We start from the raw sequence: 27,776 nt of genomic DNA, 5'->3' as shown, positions 1-27,776 counted from the left end.
ACCGCGCCCAGTCCGCAAGCGCCCCCGCCCCAAACCGCGGCGCGCCGGTGGGCGGGGAGAGGGCGGGGCTTCTCGAGGAGCGACGGGACGGGGCACCAATCGTGGGGCTTTTACCGCCTCCGGTTCGGTTTGAAATTCTGTCGAGGGCTAACGGCTCGCGCAGCTGCGATTTGGAGGGACGCCGCTGGTGCTTGCCGGGGGTTGCTGCGATCGGCCCGCGTGGAGAAGGTCGGGGGGCCTCGACGCCCGCCCGCTTGGAGCGTCCGTCATGAGGAGAAGGTGCATGTGGGGGGCGTGGAGGGGGCGCGGGAGGGAGCGACTCCCCTTCTGGGTGCGGGGCGGTGCGGGGTCCGAGGGGCCGCCCTCCACCCGGGGTCGGGGCGTCCTATCAGCCGCGCCCGAGTGAGGCCGGGAGCGGCCGGGCTCCGCTGGGAAGCTGTGAGCCAGCGCGAGGGCCGCGGGCCGCTGGCGGCGGGGAGGCCAGACCTGACGCACCCTTTCCCCAGCGGCCTCCGGCCCCCGCAGGTCCAGCCGCCCCGAGCGGGCCGAGCTCAGGTGCCCGGGATCAGCGGCGGGGTGGGGAGGGCGGTCGGGCCCGCGGCGTCGGAGCTGGAGTCCGAGAGCCCCACCCTCTCCGCCCGCCTAGCGTCTCAGGTGCTGCTTATTGGAACCGACGGCTTGTTTTATGTATGTCCTGAGTTTTTTGTGGTTAGGGTTTCAGTAAAACTGTCAAGTTTTAAATTTAGCGTTGCATTTCAGTGTCTCAGGGTTGCAGTGTTAATACTTTACTCGAATTGGAAACATAGCTTGGTTTTCTTGCAAGTTCAGAAAACTCCCAATTAAGGAATACTCGTCCAGTCGTTTTAGCAACTTTTCAGGCATTGCGGGAAAAGGAGGGTGGGCGGGAAGGGGTGTCCGAATTGAAATTGCGACCAGACTCATCACTCCGCCTCTTACCGGCCTTGTAACTTTGGGCAATGATGTTGAATGTCAGTTTGCTCATCACTAAAATGAAAACAATGCCAGGGCTAGGATTTTTAAGTTAAAAGTGATACAGATGTTAACCTTATTTTCTGAAAGTAGTGAATGAACCATTGTGATAATTCATTATTAAATAATTCGTAGTTATTGGTCAAACTGGTTAATGTATGGCTTTGTAAGGTTCTTCCTTCCATGGTTACTGATTCTGAAAGTTCTTTTTCAAATGCTTGTCCTTGGGAGAATGGGAATGGAGTACAAATCACTGGTACCACTGGAAAACAAATGTTGGGTGTCAGGTTTGGATGACAAATAACTTCTTATTTAAAAGAGAGCACAGTTAAGCTGCTGTGTGTTTCAGCTAGTGACACATTCTGAAGACCGGTAAAATTTTAAATGACATTTTACAGAAGACTCTTACTCCCAAGTCCATTAGCAGTTTTTGGATTGTTCAGGCATCTACTGCTTTCAAGAAAGTGAATGATGGGGAAGGAAAAGTTATCAATTAACTTTGGTTCCAGCCTGACAGATCTAACAACTGGAATTACTATGCTAACAAAACCAGAATTTCAGGTAATCTGGTTTCAAGTATTCATATGTAAAGAAGACTATGAGAAATATGCCTGAAAAATATGGTTATCAGAATGGTCACTGAATTAACTATTGGCTTGATTTCTGAAGCAGGTTGTACAGAGGAGCTTAACAAACTTTTCTAGAGGGCTATTTAGGAAAAAAAAAAAAATAGGAGGTAGATCACTGGAATGCTGCCAGAAGGTAGGAAATCATTTAAAGGGCCATTTAGGATATCTTCTGGGCTAGTGACTTAAGAGTCTCCAGAGTGGAAAAATTGGCCCCTTTCAACCTCTGTATTCTTGAATGATATTCTTGTAAGCCCTCTCAGTTTTTCAAATGATGTAGTATAAGAAAAAAATCTCAAATTTGCACCTTTTCAGGAATTACCTGAAACCAATTAGCAAGGCAGTACCTAATTGTACCATGATAATTTTTTTTACATTTTTTATGCTTTTAATTTACTTTTAAAGTTTTATTGAAATACAATTGATTTACAATGTTGTGTTAATTTCTGCTGTATAGCAAAGTGATTCAGTTATACATATATTCTTTTCCATTAGGTTTATTCCCAGGGTATTGAATATAGTTCTGTGTGCTATATAATTTGAATCTGCTAATCCCAAACTCCCAATCCTTTCTTCTCCCTTGGCAACTGCAAATATGTTCTCTATATCTTTGAGTCTGTCGTGTGTCATATTTTAGATTCTTGATGCTGCTGCTAAGTCGCTTCAGTCGTGTCCGACTCTGTGCGACCCTATAGACGGCAGCCCACCAGGCTCCCCCGTCCCTGGGATTCTCCAGGCAAGAACACTGGAGTGGGGTGCCATTTCCTTCTCCAATGCATGAAAGTGAAAGTGAAGTCGCTCAGTCGTTTCCAACTCTTAGCGACCCCATGGCCTGCAGCCTACCAGGCTCCTCCATCCATGGGATTTTCCAGACTGGAGTGGGGTGCTACTGCCTTCTCCAAGATTCTTGATAGCATGTGGTATTTGTCTTTCTGATTTACTTTACTTATGATAATCTCTCTAGGTCCATTTGTGTTGCTGCAAATGGCATTATTTTCTTTTTTATGGCTGAGTAATATTCCATTGTATATATATACAATGTGTATATATATACACACACACATATATATGTATGTATATAATATATATACACACCAGACCTTCTTTATCCATTCGTCTGTTGATGGACATTTAGGTTGTTTCCCATTATTGTAAATAGCAGTGCTGTGAACACTAGATGCATGTATCTTCAAATTATAGTTTAGTCTGGGTATGTGCCCAGGAGTAGAATTGCTGGATCATATGGCAACTCCATTTTTTTTTTTTTTTTTTTTTTGAGGAACCTCCAAACTGTTTCCCATAGAGGCAGCACCAACTTACATTCCCTCCAGTGGGGTAGGAGGGTTCTCTTCACACCTTCTCCAGCATTTGTTATTTGTAGACTTTTAATGATGGCTGTTCTGACCAGGTTTTGATTTGCATTTCTCTACTAATTAGTGTTGCTGAGAATCTTTTCATGTGCCTACTGGCCATCTGTATGTCTTCTTTGGGTAAATGTCTATTAAGGTCTTCTGTGCATTTTTGATTGGGTTGTTCCTCATTTTTTTATTGTTGTATGAGCTGTTTGTGTATTTTGGAGATTAAGCCCTTGTCTGTCACATCATTTGCAAATATTTTCTCCCATTCTGTAGGTTTTCTTTTCATTTTTTTTAATTAATTAATTTTTGGCTGTGCTGGGTCTTTGTGGCTGTTTCTCTAGTTGCGGTGTACACGGTGCCTGGACTTCTCATTGCAGTGTCTTCTCTTGTTGCACAGCACAGGCTCTAGAGCATGGGCTCAGTGGTGGTGGCGCACGGGCTTAGTTGCCCCAGGCATGTGGAATCTTCCCAGAGCAGGAATCGAACCCATGTCCCCTGCGTTGGCAGGCAGATTCTTAACCACTGGACCACCAAGGAAGTCCCAGTAAATTCTTTTAAAAACTCTTCATTATGTGTGTATTGATTGCCATATGGTATAGGCAACTAGTATCTGTGCAAAAGCTTTTCTGCAACTAGAACAGGAAACCTTCACATTGGGATTTCTTGGCTAGAAAAATGTCTTGGAAATAAATATATTAAAACTATGGAGAAACTGATGTTCATGGAGATCTAGGCTGGTGATTCAGAACCCCTGAATATACTGTAACAGAGAGGGGGCCAGTGAGGGCCTCTAGCCTCATTTCTTGCACAGAAGAGCTTCAGTGACTTGTTCCAGGCCTCCTGGCTGACTGGTAGCAAAACACATCCAGAGTTTACCTGTAGCAGATACTGCCAACAGTCTCAAGGTGGTGTACTAATTCACTCCAACCAGTAGTGTATAAAACTTCTGGCTTTTCTATATACTCATCAACACTGATCAGGGGTTAATATCCAAAATATACAAAGAATGTACACAACTCAACATTAAGAAAACAAACACCCTTAACTAAAAATGGGTAGAGGATCTGAATAGACATTTTTCCAAGGAAGACATACAGATGGTCAACAGGCACATGAAAAGATGCTTAACATCACTAATCGAAAGGGAAATGCAGATCAGAAACACAATGAGATATTCACCTCACAACTGTCAGAATCACTTTTATTAAAGATAACAGATAACATGAATTGGCAAGGATACTGGGAAAAGGGAACCCTTGTGCACTGTTGGTGAGGATGTAAATTGGAGTAGCCACTATGGAAAACAGTTGGTGATCCTCAAAAAATTAAATATAGAACTATCAGGGACTTCCCTGGCCATCCATTGGTTAAGAATCTGCCTTGCAATTCAGGGGATGTGGGTTTGATTCCTGGTCAGGGAACTGAGATCCCATATGCCACAATGAAAAGATCCTGCAGGCAGCAATGAAGATCCCACAGCAACACAGACCCAGTGCAGCCAAATTAAAAAAAAGAAAAATACAAACTTCCAGTTACAAAATAAATGAGTTACAGGTATGAAATGGATAGTGTGCAGAATGTAGTCAAGAACTAGGTAATATCTTGTATGGTGACCTATTGTAGCTAGACTTATGCTGGTGATCAGTTTGAAATGTATAGAAATGTGTTCACTAATATTCACTGTGTGCTCTAGCAGCAGCTAACATAGTGCTAGAGCCAGAGTCAGACATCCTGGAATGTGAAGTCAGATGGGCCTTAGGAAGCATCACTATGAACAAAGCTAGTGGAGGTGATGGAATTCCAGTAGAGCTATTTCAAATCCTGAAAGATGATGCTGTGAAAGTGCTGCACTCAGTATGCCAGCAAATTGGAAAACTCAGCAGTGGCCACAGGACTGGAAAAGGTCAGTTTTCATTCCAATCCCAAAGAAAGGCAATGCCAAAATGCTCAAACTACCACACAATTGCACTCATCTCACATGCTAGTAAAGTAGTGCTCAAAATTCTCCAAGCCAGGCTTCAGCAATATGTGAACCATGAACTTCCTGATGTTCAAGCTGGTTTTAGAAAAGGCAGAGGAACCAGAGATCAAATTGCCAACATCCACTGGATCATGGGAAAAGCCAGAGAGTTCCAGAAAAACATCTATTTCTGCTTTATTGACTATGCCAAAGCCTTTGACTGTGTGGATCACAATAAACTGTGGAAAATTCTGAAAGAGATGGGAATACCAGACCACCTGACCTGCCTCTTGAGAAATCTGTATGCAGGTCAGGAAGCAACAGTTAGAACTGGACATGGAACAACAGACTGGTTCCAAGTAGGAAAAGGAGTACGTCAAGGCTGTATATTGTCACCCTGCTTGTTTAACTTATATGCAGAGTACATCATGAGAAACGCCGGACTGGAAGAAACACAAGCTGGAATCAAGATTGCCAGGAGAAATATCAATCACCTATGCAGATGACACCACCCTTATGGCAGAAAGTGAAGAGGAACTCAAAAGCCTCTTGATGAAAGTGAAAGTAGAGAGTGAAAAAGTTGGCTTAAAGCTCAACATTCAGAAAACAAAGATCATGGCATCCGGTCCTACCACTTCATGGCAAATAGATGGGGATACAGTGGGAACAGTGTCAGACTTGATTTTTGGGGGCTCCAAAATCACTGCAGATGGTGACTGCAGCCATGAAATTAAAAGACGCTTACTCCTTGGAAGGAAAGTTATGACCAACCTAGATAGCATATTCAAAAGCAGAGACATTACTTTGCCAACAAAGGTCCGTCTAGTCAAGGCTATGGTTTTTCCAGGGGTCATGTATGGATGTGAGAGTTGGACTGTGAAGAAAGCTGAGCTCTGAAGAATTGATGCTTTTGAACTGTGGTGTTGGAGAAGACTCTGGAGAGTCCCTTGGACTGCAAGGAGATCCAACCAGTCCATTCTGAAGGAGATCAGCCCTGGGATTTCTTTGGCAGGAATGATGCTAAAGCTGAAACTCCAGTACTTTGGCCACCTCATGCAAAGAGTTGACTCATTGGAAAAGACTCTGATGCTGGGAGGGATTGGGGGCAGGAGGAGAAGGGGATGACAAAGGATGAGATGGCTGGATGGCATCACTGACTTGATGGACGTGAGTCTGAGTGAACTCCGGGAGTTGGTGATGGACAGGGAGGCCTGGCGTGCTGCGATTCATGGGGTCGCAAAGAGTCGGACACGACTGAGCAACTGAACTGAACTGATAGGTCAATTACATTTCAGAAACAAGCAAATTCAGAGAAAAAGAGATTAGTTTTAGCTTACCAGTCTGGGGGTAGGGGGAAGGAAGAATTGGATGAGGGCAGTCAGAAGGTTATAAGATAAGTCAGGATTTTAAAAAATTTGTATTTCATTAATGTATTTTTGGGTATATTGGGTCTTTGTTGCTACGTGGGCTTTCTCTAGTTGCTGTGAGCGAGGGCTACTCTCTAATTGCAGTGCACAGACTTCTCACTGCAGTGGCTCCTCTGTTGCAAGTGTGGGCTCTGGGTGCGTGGGCTCAGTGGTTGTGGTGCACAGACTCAGTTGCCCCATGGCATGTGGAATCCTTCCAGAGCAGGGACCAAACCCATCTCCCCTGAATTGGCAATCAGATTTTTAACCAATGGACCACCACAGAAGTCCAGATAAATCAGTTTTAAGATAAGTAATAGGGATGTAATGTACAACATGATCAATATAATTGGCACCACTCTATGTTATTTATGAAAGTTGTTAAAGAGTAATACTGAGTTCTAGTCATAAGAAAAATAATTTTTAAATTTCTTTAATATTTCACCTATATGAAATGATAGATGTTTACTAAACTTATTGTGATAACACTTCATGATGTATGTAAATCAAGTCATTGTGCTGTATACCTTAAACTTATGCAGTGCTGTATATTAATTATAGCTTAATAAAACTGGAAGGGAAAAGGATGAATAACAAATTTGCAATAAACTTCCAGCTGTTTTAGAGGAGCTGGCATTTTTGTCTGTTTTTCCGTACTATACTGCCATAGATAGAATCATCGATTGAAGTCCAGATTCTGAGTATTATTCAAAAGATTGAATTTACACAGTGTAAGACTGAATTTCTACAATGTAACATGATACTGGATTTTGCTTTGCCAGGGTTGTGGTGTTTGTTGGGAGGAGGATAGGGGAGTAGTTAAAGATAAATTAAGTTGAATGCTTGTTTCCAATTTTTTTAGCCTGAGCCCACTTGAGAAACTAGTTTTAGTTTCTGTAAATACAGTTTTTAGACTGGAGGCAGTGGCTCATGTAGCTGGCTTCTCTTTTGCTTTTTAGTGAGGTGCTGGCAGAGGAGTCCATAGTATGTCTCCAGAAAGCCCTGAATCACCTTCGGGAAATATGGGAATTGATTGGCATTCCAGAGGACCAGCGGTTACAAAGAACTGAGGTTGTAAAGAAGCACATCAAGGTGAGTTTAGTAGCACTGGCCTCTCTGCGGTGGGACAGGGATAAGGATGTTGGTGTCTCATCTAAAATAGCATATAGAAGCGACGCTAGGGTGTCACAGGCTCCTCGTGGTTTTGTTTGCATGTTTGTTTTGGCCAAGCCATGGGGATCCTAGTTCCTGGACCAAGGATTGAACCTGGGTCCTCTGCGCTGGTAGTATGGAGTCTTAACCACTGGACCACCAGGGAAGTCCTGTTTTTTTTTTAAGTCCTTTCTTAAAAATTTGAAACTGTGAGGTTTTTGGTGTTATTTGTTGTTTGACGCTAATGGGGGAAAACCCAAAACTTTTATAGGACTGTTTTCTCTCTCATAGGACCTCCTGGATATGATGATTGCTGAAGAGGAAAGCCTGAAGGAAAGACTTATCAAAAGCATAGCCGTCTGTCAAAAGGAGCTGAACACTCTGTGCAGCGAGTTAAATGTCGAGCCTTTTCATGTATGTGGCAGGGTGTCAGGGGATCCTGTTTGGGTCTGAGACTTAGGGAAGAACTTTGATTTGGAGCTCCAGGTGGAAAGTTTCCTTGTAGGGCTGATACTGGACATGAGAAATGGGTGGAACATGTTGCCTAGTTACTTGGTTCCAGCAAAGCCATTTTTTCACTTATATAAATAAGTTGCCCTGTTGAGAGGTGAAACACCTAAGTGTTGCAATGTTTTAGTCAAAAACAAATTTCCTATTCCTATCAATTTGTAGGACATAAAAATTTTTTTTAACTCTGAGCTTAGTTAAAAGAGGAATAAATGATATCATTCCATTCTTTCTTTGAAAGAAAATGAAGAGAGCTGCTGCTGCTGCTAAGTCGCTTCAGTTGTGTCTGACTCTGTGCGACCCCATAGACGGTAGCCCACCACGCTCCCCCGTCCCTGGGATTCTCCAGGCAAGAACACTGGAGTGGGTTGCCATTTCCTTCTCCAATGCATGAAGGTGAAGAGCTACTTAAGAAACAAAAGCGATGAGTGATATAAGGGAAAGTTACCCCCAAAACCTGCCTTTGTGGATTTTTTCATACTTGAAAGCTGCACACCACTGAACCAGCCAGAGTGGCCACGTGAGAAGAAATGTTTCCATAGTAGGAATATCTGGAGAGTGAGGTCAAACCCAGGGATGCTCATCTGTAAGAGTTAAGGATAATTAATATCTTGTAGCCGTGAGCAATCAGGCAGACTCGGACATCAACACAAATGGCATAAATATCATTGATTTTGAACCGAGATTCCTTTTTTTTTTTATTTTTTAATTGAAGGATAATTGCTTTACAGATTTTGTTGTTTTTTGAGATTCCTTCTTTAGTCTTTTTTTTTTTTAAACTTTTGATATGAAATTGGATGAGAAGTTAGGTATTCAGTAGTACATCTCCCTTACATTATATGACAGTTCCTAGTTTAATGTTGAATAAAATTTATAGGACATATAACTGCCACTTTTTTCTTCTGCTTATCAGGAGTAGAGCAAGGAGTATAAAATGGATTTTTATTGGTTAAGTGATAACCTTCGATTATTGGGATGGTTAAGTGATGTTCTTAGGATTATTGGGATAAACATTTAGTTAGGAGCTAAATAACCATAGCTAACTCAAAGCAAGGTTTTCAACCATTTTTACCTCTGGTAAAATTGCCCTGGCACCTTTCCTTATTGGGGAACCTTGTTAGGGGGCCCTCTCTGTGCCATATTCCGTTAGGTTAACAAATAAGTTAACTTATTTGTTAACTTATTTGTAAGTTTAACTAAAAGTCTGTCATCCTAATCTTTTTTTTTTTTCATCGTCTTTCTCCTCCTCTGAAGAAATCCACTTGGCACCTTAACAGTGGTACATTGTCTCCTACAGGAAGAAGGAGAGACAACCATCTTGCAACTAGAAAAGGATTTGCGCACTCAGGTGGAACTGAGGAGAAAACAGAAAAAGGAAAGAAAACAAGAACTGAAAATTCTTCAAGAACAAGATCAAGAACTGTGTGAAATTCTTTGCATGCCCCATTATGAAATCGACAGCACCTCAGTTCCCAGCTTAGAAGAGCTGAACCAGTTTAGACAACACGTGGCAACTTTGAGGGAAACAAAGGTATGCTAACATTGGTGTTTCTGTTCAGTTTGCCAAGTAGCATGTAACTCTTTGTGACCCCATGGACTGCAGCACGCCAGGCTTCCCTGTCCTGCAGTATCTCCTGCAGTTTGTTCAAATTCATGTTCATTGAATCAGTGATGCTGTGTAACCTTCTCATTCTGTCGCCCCCTTCTCCTCCTGCCTTCAATTTTTCCCAGAATCAGGGTCTTTTCCAATGAATCGGCTCTTTGCATCAAGTGGCCAAAATATTAGGAGCTTCAGTTTCAGCATCAGTCCTTCCAATGAATATTCAGGACTGATTTCCTTTAGGATTGAGTAGTTTGATCTTGCAGTCCCAAGAGTCTTCTCCAGCACCACAGTGTAAAAGCATCAATTCTTCGGTGCTCATCCTTCTTTATAGTCCAACTCTCATACCCGTACATGACTACTGGAAAGACCATAGCTTTGATTATATGGACCTTTGTCAACAAAGTGATATCTTTGTTTTTTAATATTCTGTCTAGGTTTGTCATAGCTTTATGTCAACATTCATATGTCCTAAAAGTCATTTGACTTTCCTCCAGGTATCTTATAATCATCTTCTTTCATAGGCATCTAGGCGTGAGGAGTTTGTTAACATAAAGAGACAGATCATACTGTGTATGGAGGAATTAGAGCACACGCCAGACACAAGCTTTGAAAGAGACGTGGTGTGTGAAGATGAAGAAGCCTTCTGTTTATCTCTGGAAAATATTGCAACATTACAGAAGTTGCTCCGGCAGGTAATGTTGCTCAGATTATGGCCTGGGATCTCCACAGTATCCAGCAATTTGGGAAAAAAAAACTTGCGGTTTTTTCCTTTAAGATAAAGAGAGTATTGTATGAAATACAACCTTGAATATTTTTTTTTAAACAAAAACCTTAATTTATATGTAGTTCTAAGAATATGAAATTCAGGATTTGGGTGAAAAACTAAGATATTTGAATTAGTTAAAATTTAACTAAGCATGAAATTTAAATCCTAATTTTGGAGATCTGAGACCCTACTACCATAATGACAGCCTTATAGTTTGTTTTCAGAAGTCATGAAAAAGCTCTTCACAGTCTTGTGGAAGGACTTCTTCTCCCTGGGGGTAAAGATGTATCTTTGTGGGAAGCCAGAGGCCTTTCTCTCTGCTGCTGTCATTGCTGTAACCACTGGCTTTCCTTGCTACAGCTGGAAGTGCGAAAATCACAAAATGAAGCAGTGTGTGAGGGGCTGCGTGCTCAGATACGAGAGCTCTGGGATAGGTTGCAAATACCTGCAGAAGAAAGAGAAGCTGTGGCCACGGTTATGACTGGGTCGAAGGCCAAGGTCCGGAAAGCGGTAAGGAACCCTAAGGGCACTGGGTCAGCTTTTTGGTGTCAAGTGTGATATCTCTGGGACTTCCCTAGTGGCTCAGTGGTAAAGAATCCACCTGCCAGTGCAGGAGACGTGGGTTCAATCCCTGGGTCAGGAAGATCCCCTGGGATAGGAAGTGGCAACCCAGTCTGGTATTCTTGCCTGGGAAATCCCACGGACAGAGGAGCCTGGCGGGCTACGTAGTCCATGGAGTCGCAAAGAGTCGCAGACCACTGAACAACTGAGCATGAGCACTCACTGATGTCTTTACCAGCTTCTGCCTTGCGTGAACCTGTTTTTTTCTTTCTTTTTTTAACATTTATTTATTTGGCTGCATCAGGTCTTAGTTGCATGCAGGATCTAGTTCCCTGACCAGGGATTGAACCTGGGCCTCCTGCATTGGGAGTGCAGAGTCTTAGCCACTAGACCATCAAGAAAATCTTGAGTGAGCCTGTTTTTAAGACAAGCATCAGAAAAGGGTGGCAGTAGCCTGATCATCTGTTATTTTTTGTGTATGTTTCTTAGATTTCTGGCTCCTAGGATATCATTGTTATAGAGTGTTGACTTGCCACTGTGGTTTTGTGTTGTAATTTTATTAAAAAGGGCTTTCCTTGTAGCTCAGCTGGTAAAGAATCTGCCTACAATGTGGGAGACCTGGGTTCTATCCCTGGGTTGGGAAGATCCCCTGGAAAAGGGAAAGGCTACCCACTCCAGTATTCTGGCCTGGAGAATTCCATGGACTGTAGTCCATGGGGTCGCAAAGAGATGGACGCAACTGAGCAACTTTCACTTCACTTTATTAAAAAGGGGGGAAATATTTTGCAAATTTACATAAATATACAAATATGACAAGCACTTTTAACAGGTGTTTTTGTTTTAGCTGCAATTAGAAGTGGATCGGTTGGAAGAACTGAAAATGCAAAACATGAAGAAAGTGATTGAGGCAATCCGAGTGGAGGTGGCTCAGTACTGGGACAAGTGTTTTTACAGCCAGGAGCAGAGACAGGCTTTCGCTGCTTACTACTCTGGTTCGTATAGAAGTGTCACTCTTCATGTGGCTGCTCACTTGTGTTTTACAAGTGCAGACATTCACTGGGAAGTATTTCCTTTGGAACAGAGGCATAAATTCCAAGCCATTCAGCATAAATTGCCATTCCTGTTCAAATAAGCATTTGCAAATGCTATTGGGAAATGAGGGATCTCTGAAGCAGCATAACTCTGTGGACTGCCTGTAGGTGTGAAGCTCAGGTTTATCAGGTGCTTACTCTGCTGCCAGGTGCAAAGTCAGACTCTTGACAGGATTATCTCACTTAATACTCATGTTAAGGGATGAGGAAGGACACTGAGGCACATAAATGTTGCACAGCTTAACCCAGAGACACACAGCAGGTCAACGGCAGAGCCCACTTTTGAGCCCAGGAGTATGCCCCCAAGGGCCCAGTGGAATTCTGGTCTGAACTGAATATAAAGATGCTGCTGTCTTTACTGAATTCCACATTTCTGGACATTTTCTGTGACTCAGCCCTCTATTGGGCAGCATGAAAAGAAAGAATATGAAAGAAACCTAAGACAAGGCAAAAGATAACAGAAGTTTTGAGAATCTTAGTCATATTATTCTACACCTTAGTCAGTCTCCAGTCCTTCCGGCTGATGGTGACAAACCCAGCTTTTATTATCTGTAGCGTACAGTCACTCACGTATCGCCTTTACTCTAAGGGAGAAAACTCTGCTTCCATTTTAGGGGATGAGTGATTAGTGAATTGGGATACTAAACACTGGAGGGATTTCTTAAAACTACTGGGCCTGTATCTTGCAGAGGACTACACAGAAAATCTGCTCCAGCTCCATGATGCCGAGATCGTGCGGTTAAGAAACTACTATGAGGTTCACAAAGAACTCTTTGAAGGTGTCCAGAAGTGGGAAGAGAGCTGGAGGCTTTTCTTAGAATTTGAGGTACTGCCCTAGTTTTTGTCTGTTTTCCTTAGAGTACAGTGTAGTGTTAAGAAAGCATCCTCTGCGTGGAGTCAGAGCCTGTTTCCTTTGCTGTTTACCAGGTTTCATCATTACATCTGTAATTTATTGCTAACCCATCTGTATTTGTCAAGCTTAGAAACATGTAAGAGAAAAACCCCAAATTAATTCCTTCAATAAGGCTGAAGTTTCTTGCATAAAGGAAGTCTAGAGGTAGACAGTGCAAGGCAGGTATGGCCATTCCATAGTCAGGGGGGTCCCAGGCTTCTCCAGTTCATAGCTCCTCCACCACTAAGGGGTGGGTCTAAGCTCAGGTCCACGGTGGTTCTGGAGCTCCCACCACAGCGTTTCACACAGCGTGTGAAGGCGGGAGCGCAAAAGGCACTGCCCCCAACCCTCTGAGAGCCTTTCCCAGGCTCTCTTCATAGCACCTCCACTTAAATGCCACACCAGCTACTGGCGAGGCTGGGAGAACTGCTACCATAGGTAAATCCAGGGTCTGTTTCTAAGGAAGGAGAGAAGAGTGGATGTAGGGGCAGGTAACTAACATTCTGTACTGTTCAAACTTTTGCTATTATCTTAGAAAATTGCCTGGTTATTGGGGCACATTTGTGTACTCTGTATTTCTTTTGTTCTGATAGACAGCATAAATAGGTTCCCTTAGAGCATTTTAGAGTTCAGAGCTGGGATCGGGTTGAGGCAAGTGAGGCACCTCAGGCATGAAATTCATGAGATTTATTCTCAGGTCCAACCAGTCCTGTTAGAGCTGGAACAGCCCTTTAGCAAATCCAGAGTTTAACTCCAAGTATATAGGCAGGAAAGTAGGACTCAGAAGTAGAGAAAACTGTGCTCGCTTCGGCAGCACATATACTAAAATTGGAATGATACAGAGAAGATTAGCATGGCCCCTGCGCAAGGATGACACGCAAATTCATGAAGCGTTCCATATTTTTGTCCCTGTGTTTGCTTCCCTGAACTCTCCAGGCTGAACTCCCGGCTCCCCACTTTCCTCTCCCACCCTCCCTGGGACTGGTGGGCCGCAGGGTCAGGGCAGGCATGGGGCTGGCCGGCACACACAGGTCACAGGCCATCATGGGAGAAGGGCTGGGGCCTTGGGGGGTCTTGTCCTCCACAGCTGGCCTGCTGTTAAACATTAAAACCATTTACCCCCCAAAAAAAACAGAAGTAGAGAAAACTGCGTGAGATCGCACAGCTGTTTAAAAGCAGGTGTTCTAGGCCTCCATTCCTCCTTTCTTCTGGTAGAAAGCAAGGAGGAGGAGGAATGAAAGTCAAGAGCTCAACCATAAAAAAGAATATTTTGCCACTGGCAACAACTTGGATGGACCTATAGGGTATTACGCTTAGTAAAATAACTCAGAGAAAAAGACAACTACTGTAAGACACCACTCATATGTGGAATCTAGAAAATAAACTAATACATATAACAAAAAAACGGACTCACAGACATAGAAACAAACTAATGGTTACCAGTGGGGAGGGGGAAACTGGGACTATTCAGGGGTAGGGGATTAAGAAGTACAACTACTGCTGCTGCTGCTAAGTCACTTCAGTCGTGTCCGACTCTGTGTGACCCCAGAGACGGCAGCCCACCAGGCTCCCCTGTCCCTGGGATTCTCCAGGCAAGAACACTGGAGTGGGTTGCCATTTCCTTCTCCAGTGCATGAAAGTGAAAAGTGAAAGTGAAGTCGCTCAGTCGTGTCCGCCTCTTAGCGACCCCATGGACTGCAGCCCACTAGGCTCCTCCATCCATGGGATTTTCCAGGCAAGAGTACTGGAGTGGAGTGCCATTGCCTTCTCCAAGAAGTACAACTATAAAATAACTAAGCCACTGGGATACATTGTACAGCATGGAACACTGTAGAGCATAGCCAATATTTTATAATAACTATAAATGAAGTATGACCTTTACAAATTGTGAATCACTGTGTTGTACACCTGAAACTTATATAATATTGTAAATCAACTATAATTTAAAAATATATATATATAAAGCTAATAAAGAACCAAATATGCAACCCTTGTTTACATGCCAATGTTTAAGGAAAAACAAGAAACTAATTACCATTCCTTTTAGATATGCTTATAGAAAGTTACTAATCAAACAGCCTGGAAAGGAAATAGAATTTACCAGTTTGGTCCCCAAATTGTCAAGACTGTTTCTAAACTTTTTTGATTATCTGCCCCATTTTTTAGTGTATTCACCTAATTTGTATTTATAAATTATAAACTTACATTACTATTCTGATATATTGTAGAACGTAACTAAAAACAGAAAAGTTAAAAAGAATAAGAAGCCTAACGTTTTATATTTTTTTGTCCATTTTGTGAAGGTTAATTTAATAAAAATCACATGATCTGTAAACCCTTTCACTGAGCACATTTAAGCTGTGTTGTCTTAATACAGTGGGAGTGGGCAAGTTGGGGAGTCACCAGCAAGCCCTCTGAGTGTAGACCTCCTGCTTGTCCCCCTGCACCCCCCATTTCCCTTTGGTGACCTCTGAACCAAGGAAGGAGCCAGTGACATTGTGCAGTAAATATGAAAGCCTGTCTTACTTTTTAGATGGAAAAGGAAACAGTAGTTTTCCTGCACCCCAGTGTATGACCTTGCATCTCCCTGGGAGTAGTCACACCCCACTCCCTGCCTTAGAAAGCCACCATGTCTCACTGCTCAGAGTGGGTGGGGATGAAAACTCGAAGTCTCCTTACAAGTATGCATCCATTTATGAGAGCATGGATTCTAGCAGAAGTGACTGACTGTCAGGCATTTACTCTAATTAAAATGTTTTTCACAGAGAAAAGCTTCAGATCCAAGTCGATTTACAAATCGTGGAGGAAATCTTCTAAAAGAGGAAAAGCAGAGAGCCAAGCTCCAAAAAACACTCCCTAAGGTAATACTGTTGCTGAGAATGTTTGCTGCGTGGCTACAAAATATCTCACTTTTTGTAGATCCCTTGCTTTGAATCATTTTGCCCCCAAACTATATTCTCTTCCAAAGGTTAGGCAAGGAGAGTAAGTACATGCTGGCTCTGCTGGTATCAAGTATTCCTTGATAACTGAATATCAAGTTTTATTATGTTTTTAGGACTGCCACAACAGAGTACCAGAGACTGGGTGGCTTAAACAACAGAAATTCATCTTCTCAGTCCTGGAGGCTAGAAGTCTGAGATCAAGGTGTCAGCAGGGCTGGTTTTCCGAGGCTTCCTTCCTGCCTCCACACAGTTATCTTCTCCCTGAATCTCCACACAGTCCTCCTATTGTATGTGTGTGTGTTTAAATTTTCTTACAAAGCTGCAGTCATGTTGGATTAGGACACGCCCTTATGACCTCATTTTAACTTAATTACATCTGTGTTAAAATAAAGTCATGTTCTGAGGTACTGGGGATTAGGACATCAGCATATGAATTTGGCAGGGGGCACAATAGAGCCCATAACACAAGGTGACCTTTTGAGAAAGTGCTTTGGACTTCATTACTGTTCTGTATTTTAATAATAATAGTTAACAGTTATTGAATTAAGTGCCAGATACTGTCTTAGAGTGCTTTCCATTTATTAATTCACTTAATCGTCACAACATCCTTAAGAGGTTGGTATTATTATTTCCATTTTTACAGATGAGCAAACTGAGGGACTAAGCACTTAAGTACCTTGCCCACCTCTTCCAAGCCACTAAAGGGTGGATCCCAGGCTGCAGCCCAGCTAGTGCTGCTCTGTGAACACTGCCTGCTTAATGTTGCAGGTTCCCCCAGTGCTGCCTCCAGCTTCTGGCACCAGAACTTTAGTGGGCAGGCTCTGGGTTCTCACTTTTTCCCACCTTCAAGTGTATTATGAATGAACCATGCTCAGACTGATTTCTGGCCACTCCGGCCTGTTCCCATATGGGTCCAGCTACCTGAAGTCAGGCTAATGATACTCTGAGGGGGTAAGAGGCGTTCTTTGGGAGAATCATTTCTTTTAGGTTTCACAGCAAAGATTTGATGTAATTAACATGTCCTTGTTTCTGGTCTCAGTTGGAAGAGGAGTTGAAAGCAAGGATTGAAATGTGGGAAAGGGAGCATTCAAAGGCATTTGTGGTGAATGGGCAGAAATTCATGGAGTATGTAGCAGAACAGTGGGAGATGCACCAACTGGAGAAAGAGAGAGCCAAGCAGGAACGAGTAAGTGAACCCAACTTGGGAATTGGGGAAGAGCAATGAGGGAGCGGCCCACAGTCTCTTCCAGGGCTCTAGGTTGGCTAAAGAAGTCGCAGCTCATGGCAGCTCTTTTTAGCATTGTATTTTTGGCCCTTCCTCTGCCCCCATCCCAGAGCTGTTTTCCTTCTGGGATTTATCACTCTTGCCCCTGACTTTCACATAGCAACTAAAGAACAAGAAGCAGACAGAGACAGAGATGCTCTACGGCAGTACTCCGCGAACACCCAAGCGGCGAGGACCGACACCCAGCACTCCAGGCAAAGTGCGCAAGGTAACGCGGAGCTGCCTGAGCTGCTGGGCTCTAATGTGTGTCAGATGTTGAGTCCCGGATTAAACTCAGGGTGCCAGCAGCTGCCAACAGTCTGTAATGATGAAAACCTTCAGAGGTTCATTCTGTAATTCCAACAAGTGACCATGGCACTGTGTGAAGGAAGACTTTCACGCTTGGCAAATAGAATAGCTAATGCTCCTTAACCTCTAGAGCAGGAAACCGGGGAGTCTGTCTTTTCCTTCCTTCCATCCTTCTTTTTTTTTTTTTTAAACCTTTTCTTTAATAAATGGAGTGCTATTTTCCTCTTTGCTCCTCAACTCATACTTTATAACATATAAAATGTTTTTTAAAAAATCACCTATAGTGTATAACTCCAGAAGCACCAATGAGAATATTTGGTGTTTTTCCTGCTTTTATAAAAAGGTTTTTAAAATAGTGTATTTTCATAAAATAGAGATCACATATATAATTTTGATTTCTGCTTTTTCAGAGAATTAAACTTTCTTTAAATATGCTCATTATTAGCTGGTATATTCTATTTTTTTGACATTCTGTCATTAAACTAGTTCCCTATTGTTTGATATTAGGTACTTAATTTTTTATTAGGAAAATAATGTGATGAAATTTTTAGAACATGTTATAAATTTTTACCCATCACACCCAAAGTTTCCTTTTGCCCTTTTATATTCTCTTTGCTTTCTTTACCCATCCCCCCCAGCTCCTGGCAACTACAGCTTTGTTCGCTCTGTTACTATTGATTAGTTTGCATTTTCTAACATTTTGTAGAAATAGAATCACACAGTGTGTATACTTCTGTGTCTGATTTTTTTCATCTGTGTTATGTCAGTAGGTTACTCTTTATTGTTGAACAGTATTCCACTGGATGTATATACCATGATTTGCTTATCTAGTTGCCTGTGTTGATGGATATTTAGCTTATTTCTAGTTTTCTGGCTACTACAAATAAAGCTCCTGTAAATATTTATGTGTAAGTCTTTGTATGGATATATGCTTTTATTTCTCTTGGGTAAATACCCAAGAGTGACATGTCTGGGTCTTAGGATAGTTGCCTGTTTAACTTTGCGAAACAAAATGGTTGTCCCATTTTACAGTTCCACCTGCTGGATGGAACACTGAACACTTTTCTAGACTGCTTCCCGTCCTCACTCCTTTGTAGTGTAAGAATGGGTTACTCAGCACGTTGTCTCACGTCAGTAATCTTGTGTCTTGTTCTAGCTGAACACTACCACCATGTCCAATGCTACGGCCAACAGCAGCATTCGGCCTGTCTTTTCGGGGACAGTCTACCGCTCTCCTGTGTCTCGACTTCCACCTTCTGGCAGCAAGGTCAGTATGCTCTGTGTACAAGCACATCTGCAACACCGGCCCAGCCTATGCACTCCAGGGTCTGTTGGGAGGCAGAGATACTGAATACTATCCTCTGGACTGAGAAGGAGCTTTGAGACCGAAAAACAAAGCAGGTAGCTTCATAAAGTGCAATTATGAAGTTTACTATGGGTAATTTACATACAGGCAGGATCTGCGGACAGTGACCCAGAGGCATTTGCATCTGCACTCAAGCACTGAAAGGGGTACAGAGGCCAAGGCTTAAAATGTAGACACATCTGTAGGACACATCTAGGAGCAGCGCGTCTGTACTGATAGGCAGTGTGCAGTTTTCCTTCTCCCAGGGTCTCGAGACCACCAATCACCTGCCTCAGCAAAAGGCATTCTTCAGTTTTCATATCAGGTGAAGGCAAGGGTCAGACTTGATAGGGACTTTGTCTGGCTTGGGCACATTCCTTGTGCGTAGATTGAAGGTCAGTCATGCAGGACCGGGAGAGGGTGGGACTGCAGGCCTAAGGTGGAGCTGACATAAAGGAGTCAGTGTGGGTCAGCCACACAAGGCCCCACCTACTTGTTCCAGTTTCTAAGGTCCTTGCATCTGATTATCATTGAGATGCTGAGAGTTAACAGATGGAAGCTAACTAGTCTCTCAAAGACTAAATGAGAGAAGAGGAGAGAATGGTCATCCTGAGCCCTGACTAGTGTTGTGGGAAGCACTGGGATGGCTGGGAAACTGAAGTCTCCGTTGAAAGCCTGGTCTTTGTTGCTCCTGTGTGAGGTCCCTGCATGTGGGTTCCAGCCCAGTGACACTGGACGACTAGGTGCAGACAGGAACTCTCACCCCAGGAGAGAGCTGAGGAGTATGTGCTAAAACGTGTTCGGTCTTTCAAGTATTCTACAGACTATGCTCAAGATAAGGGTTCTGCAGATCTTTAGGAATTTGTATTTGTTAAACCAGAAGAATAGGATTACAGACACATGAATAAAGACGGTCTCTGTCAGCCTTTGATAATTTGTGTATGTGTAGTCATTATAAGGGTGATACATTGAAGGATCTTTCTTTTCTCTACAGCCAGTCATCACTTCCACCTGTTCGGGGAAAAAAACACCCCGTGCCGTCAAGCATGGAGCCAACAAGGAGAACCTGGAACTCAATGGCAGCATCCTCAGCGGTGGGTACCCTGACTCGGCCCCCCCACGGCGCAACTTCAGCATTAATTCTGTTGCCAGCACCTATTCTGAGTTTGCGGTAATTCACCTTTTCTAGTATCTACCAGTCCCTGGGGAGCACACAGTTGGGGCAGAGGGGGTATCTCCCCAGGGGCACCCAGGCTGTTAGTTCGGACGGATCTTTGGAGGCTGAGAATCCCTTTCCTGACATGACCATGGCATGAAGTGGGGGTGGTTTAAGGGTGGTATATAGGAAGAAAGATGGCAGCAGCAACCAGACATTTAACCTGGATCCTTCTGCTTAAGAAATACCATTCCCTGGCTGCAGGAGGTAACCTTTCTAATCACTGCCCTGGTGCTCTCTTGGTGGAGTCTTGGTAATTGTCTTAATTCTTTGTTCTTAGAAGGATCCGTCCCTCTCTGACAGCTCCACTGTTGGGCTTCAGGTCTGTATGGCAACCCCTGCATGTCCCATGTCCCTTTTCCAAGCTGATCTGTCATCTGCTGGCTTCATTCCCATGTGGGCACAGGGCTGCACTAACCAATAATCTCAGCTGTACTATCATAAGATTTTTTTTTTTTACAAAGGAAGCAGGAATCCCTAATACAGAAATACTAAATACTAATACTAAATCCCTAATTCTAAAAATAGCAAATATCTGGGTTAAGTTCCCAGCAGACTGACTAAACAGACTAACCTGCTGATTAACTTGTTCAGACTTGGATTCTCAGCCCCATATAAAGTTAGGCAAAGTTTTTTTATCCTGTTATTTCACAACAGAGAATTCCCACCCTCCCCAGTTGTGACATTAAGGGCCTCCAGTGTGCTAGAAAGGAAAGGCCCTATCACGTGGGGAGGGGAGCCCCAGCTGTGTGCTGCCTATAAGGTTTTTGGCCTGTGTGCTGATTATTTCCTGGAGTATATGTCTTACTAACCCCTCAGAGCTGCACTGCCAACTTTCTGTCTGCTCTGGGCTAGCCCATGCTCATTTCTTTGCCTTTGCCTATTTCTACCACACTGAGCTGCTAAAGCACATAGGAGGCACTGGAAGAAAGTTATTTTTTCCCCACAATGCTCTTCAGCTCCTAGTAACCTACTTCACATTTACCAACACTTAACTGCAGTGCCCTCTCCTTAGTGATGTGTTCCTTCTTCCCTGAGTATCTAACTATTGAGAGGCGAGGCCGTCCTTCACCATTGTGGGGGATATTGAGTGAAAGCCTAGGGCATCAACTGTCTTGCTGCGGTAATGGAGAATGTGACAGCTGCCCAAGGCTACAGCTCATTTTGAGCTCTGAAGCTCGCTTTATATTCTTTGACTTTTGTCAAGTTACTTTTTTTTTTTAAAGAGTTGTTTTATTATTATTTTGGCTATGCTGTGTGGCATGTAGGATCTTAGTTCCCCAACCAGGGATTGAACCTCAAGCTGTCTTCACCACTGATCTACCAGAGAAGTCCCTATCGAGTACTTGACTGTTGTGGTTCTACCTACAGAAGTGGGTACTTGTCACTGTGGCCTGCTGACTGCGGGCCACAAAGTCCAGCTTTCTCCTTCCTGTTTGCTCAGCCAGCCCCGCTTCATCCACTTAGTGCTTACACATAGCTGTCTTTGGCTCAGTCAGGAAGGCTCTCCTGGTTTGGGCTGGTGTGGCTGTGGGCTCCACCAGGCAGCACTGAAGCCAGTAGACTAACCTCTACTAACACCTGTCCTTTCTCACTGGCCAGCCATGCTTTGTCTTCTGCTTCAGTACCATGTGCTCCAGCACGAGATGAAATCACCAGCAGGTTAACAGGCCCTCAGCCCCAGGGATTGGTAGATATACAGTCTGGCCCGTTGTTTCATAAAGGGCTCAAAAGAACAAAGTTTGTTGCCTATCTAGCTTGACAACTCAGGGTACTTGGTGAAGTCTAAGGGATTTCTCTCCTGTGAGGTTTTAACAAAATGGACTGCCTGAGGAAAGCGATCAAGGGGCATATACGCACCTGCTTAATCTGTGACTAAGCATTCCCTTCCCTTGGATTCCTAACACAGCCTGTGCTGGGCTAGGGCCCACCATCTTAGAGAAATGCCCTCAGAGGGCCATGTGCTGACATTCACTCGTGCTTACTCACCAGGGCAGGGCATGCATGAGAGGGGGCAGTACTGCCATTGATGTTATTTATTTTTCAACAGCGCGAACTTTCAAAGGCTTCCAAATCTGATGCTGCTTCCCGCATCCTCAATTCAACCAACATCCAGTCCTGAGAAGCCCTGATCAGTCACCCCTCTGAAGTCTTCTGTGCCTAATTATACAGGGTGGCTTTAATATTTCTTCAGTTTAGATGCTTGAAAGCCTGGACATGTTCCATTACCATGAGTCTAACTTAGAGAAGTGAATGAGTTACAGATGAAAGTCATAAGCTTAGTGCGTCTTCAGACATTTGGTTTTGACTCAAGAAATACATTAAAACTTAGTTCATAGCAGTAAGTGTAAATTTTAGCATATGGAACTTAATTTCTTTTCCTGTCCCATAACTGTACTTGCCGAAGCATGATCAAGGGCTTGTTATATTTCACCTTTGAGTAGGAAAATGACTGTGTCCATCCTTGGGGTATGGGACATGAAGCAGTTTTTTGTCTGTACACTTATAATTAGCAATTAACATCTTTTTTGTTTAGGGATGTTCAATTAACGCTACAGCTTCAATAGCTTTGCTCTCACCTAAAGGCCTGTCCCCACCACACAGGACAGCCTTCCTCCTGATGAAGATGTCTGTGTGTCAGAAGTTGGGATGGCCTGACTCACTGCCAAAGAGGTGACAGGGAGGCTGGGAGCGCCTTTGTTCAGTCGTGTAGTTTTGTCATGTGGGGTGATGCTGTGGGTCGGGGGTGGTGTGTGAACACACGTGCTTGTCCGAACTTCTGGGTCCAGTTCCCCCATCCCTGCGCCCCTGTGCCTGAGTCCCTCTACCCTCTGCACTTGGTAGCCAAGTAGGGAGGCTGTCTGGTGGGTTGGGCTGTTCCTGTTCCTGTCATGGAGACCTGGAACTTTGCACATCAGTCCTGGGTAGTTGTTCCTGCCGTAGCGTCCACGATGAGGCTCCTCCTTCACCTACCCTATGGATCACTACTGCGCCCCCTGAAGCACTGTTATTTATTCTTCCTCTGCCTGTACCCTGCTACTGTCAGCACAGTGAATGGTTCTTGGAAGCTTACAGGTGTGGATTTGGTCTGTTAGTCATGCGTATACATGTACTGATTTTAAAATATATTCTTAAATTAAAATGTATACTTATATTTCAGAAACATATATTGTAGTGGTGTTTTCATTGTTTCCCAATCACTTTTTGGTTGGTTTTTGTCTGAAAAACAACTAAAAGAACATACAAGAAATTTTTAGTCAGGAGCATGATTTTTACTTTGAGTGTTTCTAAATTAAGAGCATCTCTTGTCCTGAGAAAAAGTTTCCTGAGAGAAATAAAAAGCCTAACTCCCAAGTTTTCATTGCTAGTCTCTGTGTACAGCTGTATTTTCTTTTGGGTAAATACCTAGGGTAAAATGGCTGGATCTTACATATGGTAGGTGTATGTTTACCTTTTTAAGAAACTGCCAGTCTGATTTCCAAAGTGGTTGGCTTATTTCACATTCTCATGATGTATTAAGGTTCCAGTTTCTTCACATCTTCTGTGACACTTGGTATGGTCTTTATGATTTTAGCCATTTTAGTAGCTGTGAAATGGTATCTCAATGTGGTTGTAATGTGAATTTTCCTAATGATGGTGTTTAACATTTTTTTAAAAAAAATTCTGTTTAACATCTTTTCACATGCTTCTCTGTGATCATTCTTATCGTCTCTGGTGAAGCACCTGTTGAGTTCATTCTTTTTCATACAGTACCCAGTTGTCCAGCACCATTAGCTGAAAAGCTAAACTTTCTCCTCGAAGTTTCTGTTCCACTGATCTGTCTGTCCTAATGACTACGAGGATTTATATGAATTCTTAAAATCAGGTAATGTTAACTTTCCAACTTTGTGTTTTTTAACATCATTTTGTCTGTTACAGGTCCTTTGCATTTTTGTATGAGTTTTAGGGGAAAAAGCTTGTCAATTTCTACAGAAAAAAATCTGGTAGAATTTTTACTGGCATTGCATTGAAGCTGTAGACCAACTTGGGGAGAACTAATAACCCACAAACAACGCATCTCTCTTATTTCCGTTTTCTTTAATTTCTCTCAGCAGTATTTTATAGGTCATGCGTACAAATATTTCACATCTTTGTCAGATTTATCCCTAAGTATTTCATATCTTGATGCTATTGTAAATGGTATCTTTTAATTAGAATTTCTGGTTGTTACTTGGCTATATATATAGTTGATTTTTGTATATTGCTCTTGTATCCTACAACTTGCTAAACTCACTAAAGAAAAATGAGGGAAAAAATGAGGAAAATTTAGTCAAAAAGACTAAAATACTTGGCAATTAACCAAGGAGGTTAATTGCAGAGTTCCAAAGAATAGCAAGGAGAGAGAAAAAAGCCTTCCTCAGTGATCAGTGCAAAGAAACAGAGGAAAACAATAGAATGGGAAAGACTAGAGATCTCTTCAAGAAAATTATAGAGATACCACGGGAACATTTCATGCAAAGATGGGCTCAGTGAAAGACAGAAATGGTATGGACCTAACAGAAGCAGAAGATATTAAGAAGAGGTGGCAAGAATACACAGAAGAACTCTACAAAAAAGATCTTCATGACCCAGATAATCACGTTGGTGTGATCACTCTCCTAGAGCCAGACATCCTAGAATGTGAAGGCAAGTGGGCCTTGGGAAGCATCACTATGAACAAATCTAGTGGAGGTGATGGAATTCGAGTTGAGCTATTTCAAATCCTAAAAGATGATGATGTGCAAGTGCTGCACTCAATATGCCAGCAAATCTGGAAAACTCAGCAGTGGCCAGGACTGGAAAAGGTCAGTTTTCATTCCAATGCCAGAGAATGCTCAAACTACCGCACAATTGCACTCGTGTCACATGCTAACAAAGTAATGTTCAAAATCTCCAAGTCAGGCTTCAACAGTATGTTAACCGTGAACTTCCAGATGTTCAAGCTGGATTTAGAAAAGGCAGAGGAACCAGAGATCAAATTGCCAACATCTGTTGGATCACTGAAAAAAAGAGTTCCAGAAAAACATCTATTTCTGCTTTATTGACTATGCCAAAGCCTTTGACTGTGTGGATCACAACAAACTGTGGAAAAATCTTCAAGAGATGGGAGTACCAGACCATCTTACCTGCCTCTTGAGAAATCTATATGCAGGTCAAGAAGCAACAGTTAGAAATGGACATGGAACAACAGACTAGTTCCAAACCAGGAAAGGAGTGCATCAAAGCTGTATATTGTCACCCTGCTTATTTAATTATATGCAGAGTACATCATGAGAAATGCTGGACTAGATGAAGCACAAGTTGGAATCAAGACTGCTGGGAGAAATATCAATAACCTCAGATATGCAGATGACACCACCCTTATGGCAGAAAGTGAAGAACTAAAGAGCCTCTTGATCAAAATGAAAGAGGAAAGTAAAAACGTTGGCTTAAAACTCAACATTCAGAAAACTAAGATCATGGCGTCTGGTCCCACCACTTCATGGCAAATAGATGGGGAAACAGTGACAGACTTTATTTTGGTGGGGGGGCTCCACAATCACTACAGATGGTGACTGCAGCCATGAAATTAAAAGACACTTGCTCCTTGGAAAAAAAGCTATGGCCAACCTAGACAACATATTAAAAAGCAGAGACATTACCTTGCCAACAAAGGTCCATCTAGTCGAAGCTATGGTTTTTCCAGTAGTCATGTATGGATGTGAGAGTTGGACTGTGAAGAAAGATGAGCGCTGAAGAATTGATGCTTTTGAACTGTGGTGTTGGAGAAGACTCTTGAGAGTCCCTTGGACTGCAAGGAGATCCATCCAGTTCATCCTAAAGGAAATCAGTCCTGAATATTCACTGGAAGGACTGATGCTGAAACTCCAATACTTTGGCCACCTGATGCGAAGAACTGACTCATTTGAAAAGACCCTGATGCTGGGAAAGATTGAAGGTGAGAGGAGAAGGGGACGACAGAGGATGAGATGGTGGGATGCCATCACTGACTTGATGGACATGAGTTTGAGCTGGCTCCGGGAGTTGGTGATAGACAGGGAGAACTGGCATGCTGCAGTCCATAGGGTCACAAAAAATTGGACACGACTGAGTGACTGAACTGAATTGACCAAGGAGGTGAAAGACATGTATGATGAAGACTGTTAGGTTAGCCAAAAAGCACATTTGAGTTTTTCCATAAGATGTTACAAAAAAAAAAAAAAAAAAACCTTTTTGGCCAACCCAGTACAAAACACTGCTGAAAGAAGTTATAGACATAAATAAATGGAAACACATCCCATGATCATGGATTCAGTTCAGTTCAGTTCAGTCGCTCAGTCATGTCTTACTCTTTGCGACCCCATGAATCATAGCACGCCAGGCCTCCCTGTCCATCACCAACTCCCGGAGTTCACCCAAACTCATGTGCATCAAGTCGGTGATGCCATCCAGCCATCTCATCCTCTGTCGTCCCCTTCTCCTCCTGCCCCCAATCCCTCCCAGCATCAGGGTCTTTTCCAATGTGTCAACTCTTTGCATGAGGTGGCCAAAGTATTGGAGTTTCAGCTTCAGCATCAGTAAGACTTAATATTGTTAAAATATCAGTAGCACCCAAAACAATCTATAGATTCTAGCAATCCCTAAAATCTCAAGAACCTTTATGCAGAAATAGAAAAGCCCAATAACTCATGGGATCTCAAGGAACCCCAAACAGGCAAAACAACTTTGAGAAAGAACAAAACTATAGGACTCACACATTCTAGATTCAAAACCTACTGCAAAGTTATAGTAATCAAGCCAGTGTTGACATAAAAGAGACAGACATATAGATCAAAGGAATATATAAGCAGATGATTTTTGACAAGGGTGCCAAGGCCATTCACTGGAGAATGGACAGTCTTTTCAACAAATGGTGCTGGGAAAACTGGATATCCACATACAAAAGGATGATGTTTGACCCTTACCTGTCACCGTATATAAAAATTTAACTCAAAATGGATCAAGGACCTAAATATAAGACCTAAAAAATTAAAGTCTTAGAAAAACATAGAAAAAAAGCTTCAAGACGCTGAATTTGGCAATAATTTCTTAGACATGACACCAAAGGCATAGGCAACAAAAAAAAAACAGACAAATTGGACTTCATGAAAATTTAAAGCAATGCAGAGGACACAGGTTTGATCCCTGGTCTGGGAACTGAGATCCCACATGTCACAGAGCAGCTAAGCCCATGTGTCAAGACAACTGGAGCCCATGAACCGAACTACTGAGCCCAACAGCCACAACTAAGACCCAATGCAAACGAAAAACAAATATTTACGCAAAAGAGACACTATCAACAGAGTGAAAAAGCAACCAACCGAATGGGAGAAAATATTTCCAAATCAGTCTGATGAGGTATTAATACCTAGAATATATAGAGAACTCCTAAAACAACACACACCCAAAACCTGATTCAAAATGGGCAAAGGACCTGAAGAGACATTTCTCCAAAAAAGATATGTAAATGGTCAATAAGCACATGAAAAGATACTTAACATCACTAATCTTTAGGGAAACAGCAAATCAAAATTACAATGAGATAACCACTTTATACCCATTAGGATGGCTACTGCCAAAAAAGCAAAAAATTGGACTTCCTTGGTGGTCCAATAGTTGAGAATTCACCTACCAACACAGGGGACACAGTTCGATCCCTGGTCTGGGAAGATTCCACATGCTGCAGAGCAACTAAGCCCGTGTGCCCCAACTGCTGAGCCCAACCTGTACAAGAGAAGCCACGGCAACAAG

General features: G+C 42.8%; 2 protein-coding genes and 2 non-coding genes across 19 annotated transcripts in view; 2 read left to right on the top strand and 2 right to left on the bottom strand.

Annotated features, from left to right (window-relative positions):
- Window positions 1-27,776, bottom strand: part of RCCD1 (RCC1 domain containing 1) — a 37,672-nt gene that overhangs the window by 290 nt on the left and 9,606 nt on the right. The window lies entirely within an intron of this gene.
- PRC1 (protein regulator of cytokinesis 1) lies at window positions 121-23,155 on the top strand. Of its 16 annotated transcripts, none has more exons than XM_025271771.2 (15): window positions 121-279; window positions 7,300-7,432; window positions 7,784-7,906; window positions 9,297-9,530; window positions 10,124-10,294; window positions 10,729-10,878; window positions 11,774-11,921; window positions 12,710-12,846; window positions 15,678-15,773; window positions 16,894-17,040; window positions 17,240-17,347; window positions 18,584-18,694; window positions 19,767-19,866; window positions 20,269-20,310; window positions 22,593-23,155. In XM_025271771.2, exons 1-14 carry the CDS (start codon window positions 269-271, stop codon window positions 20,286-20,288), a joined length of 1,689 nt encoding a protein of 562 aa, XP_025127556.2. In that variant the 5' UTR covers window positions 121-268; the 3' UTR covers window positions 20,289-20,310; window positions 22,593-23,155. The 16 variants fall into 16 exon arrangements, with proteins under 16 accessions (XP_025127556.2, XP_044789140.1, XP_025127552.2 ...); XM_044933205.1 differs by having other exon boundaries at window positions 19,767-19,943; window positions 20,272-20,310; XM_025271767.2 differs by having other exon boundaries at window positions 19,767-19,943; window positions 20,272-20,310; window positions 22,525-23,155.
- Window positions 11,258-11,330, bottom strand: TRNAG-CCC. Its single transcript has one exon. It is a non-coding gene; the product is annotated as a tRNA-Gly (tRNA).
- On the top strand, window positions 13,711-13,817 carry LOC112581046. Its single transcript, XR_003105487.2, has one exon. It is a non-coding gene; the product is annotated as a U6 spliceosomal RNA (small nuclear RNA).

Source organism: Bubalus bubalis, chromosome 20 (genome assembly GCF_019923935.1).
Source record: "Bubalus bubalis isolate 160015118507 breed Murrah chromosome 20, NDDB_SH_1, whole genome shotgun sequence".
Classification (NCBI taxonomy): domain Eukaryota; kingdom Metazoa; phylum Chordata; class Mammalia; order Artiodactyla; family Bovidae; genus Bubalus; species Bubalus bubalis.
This window is presented reverse-complemented; position numbering and strand designations above follow the sequence as displayed.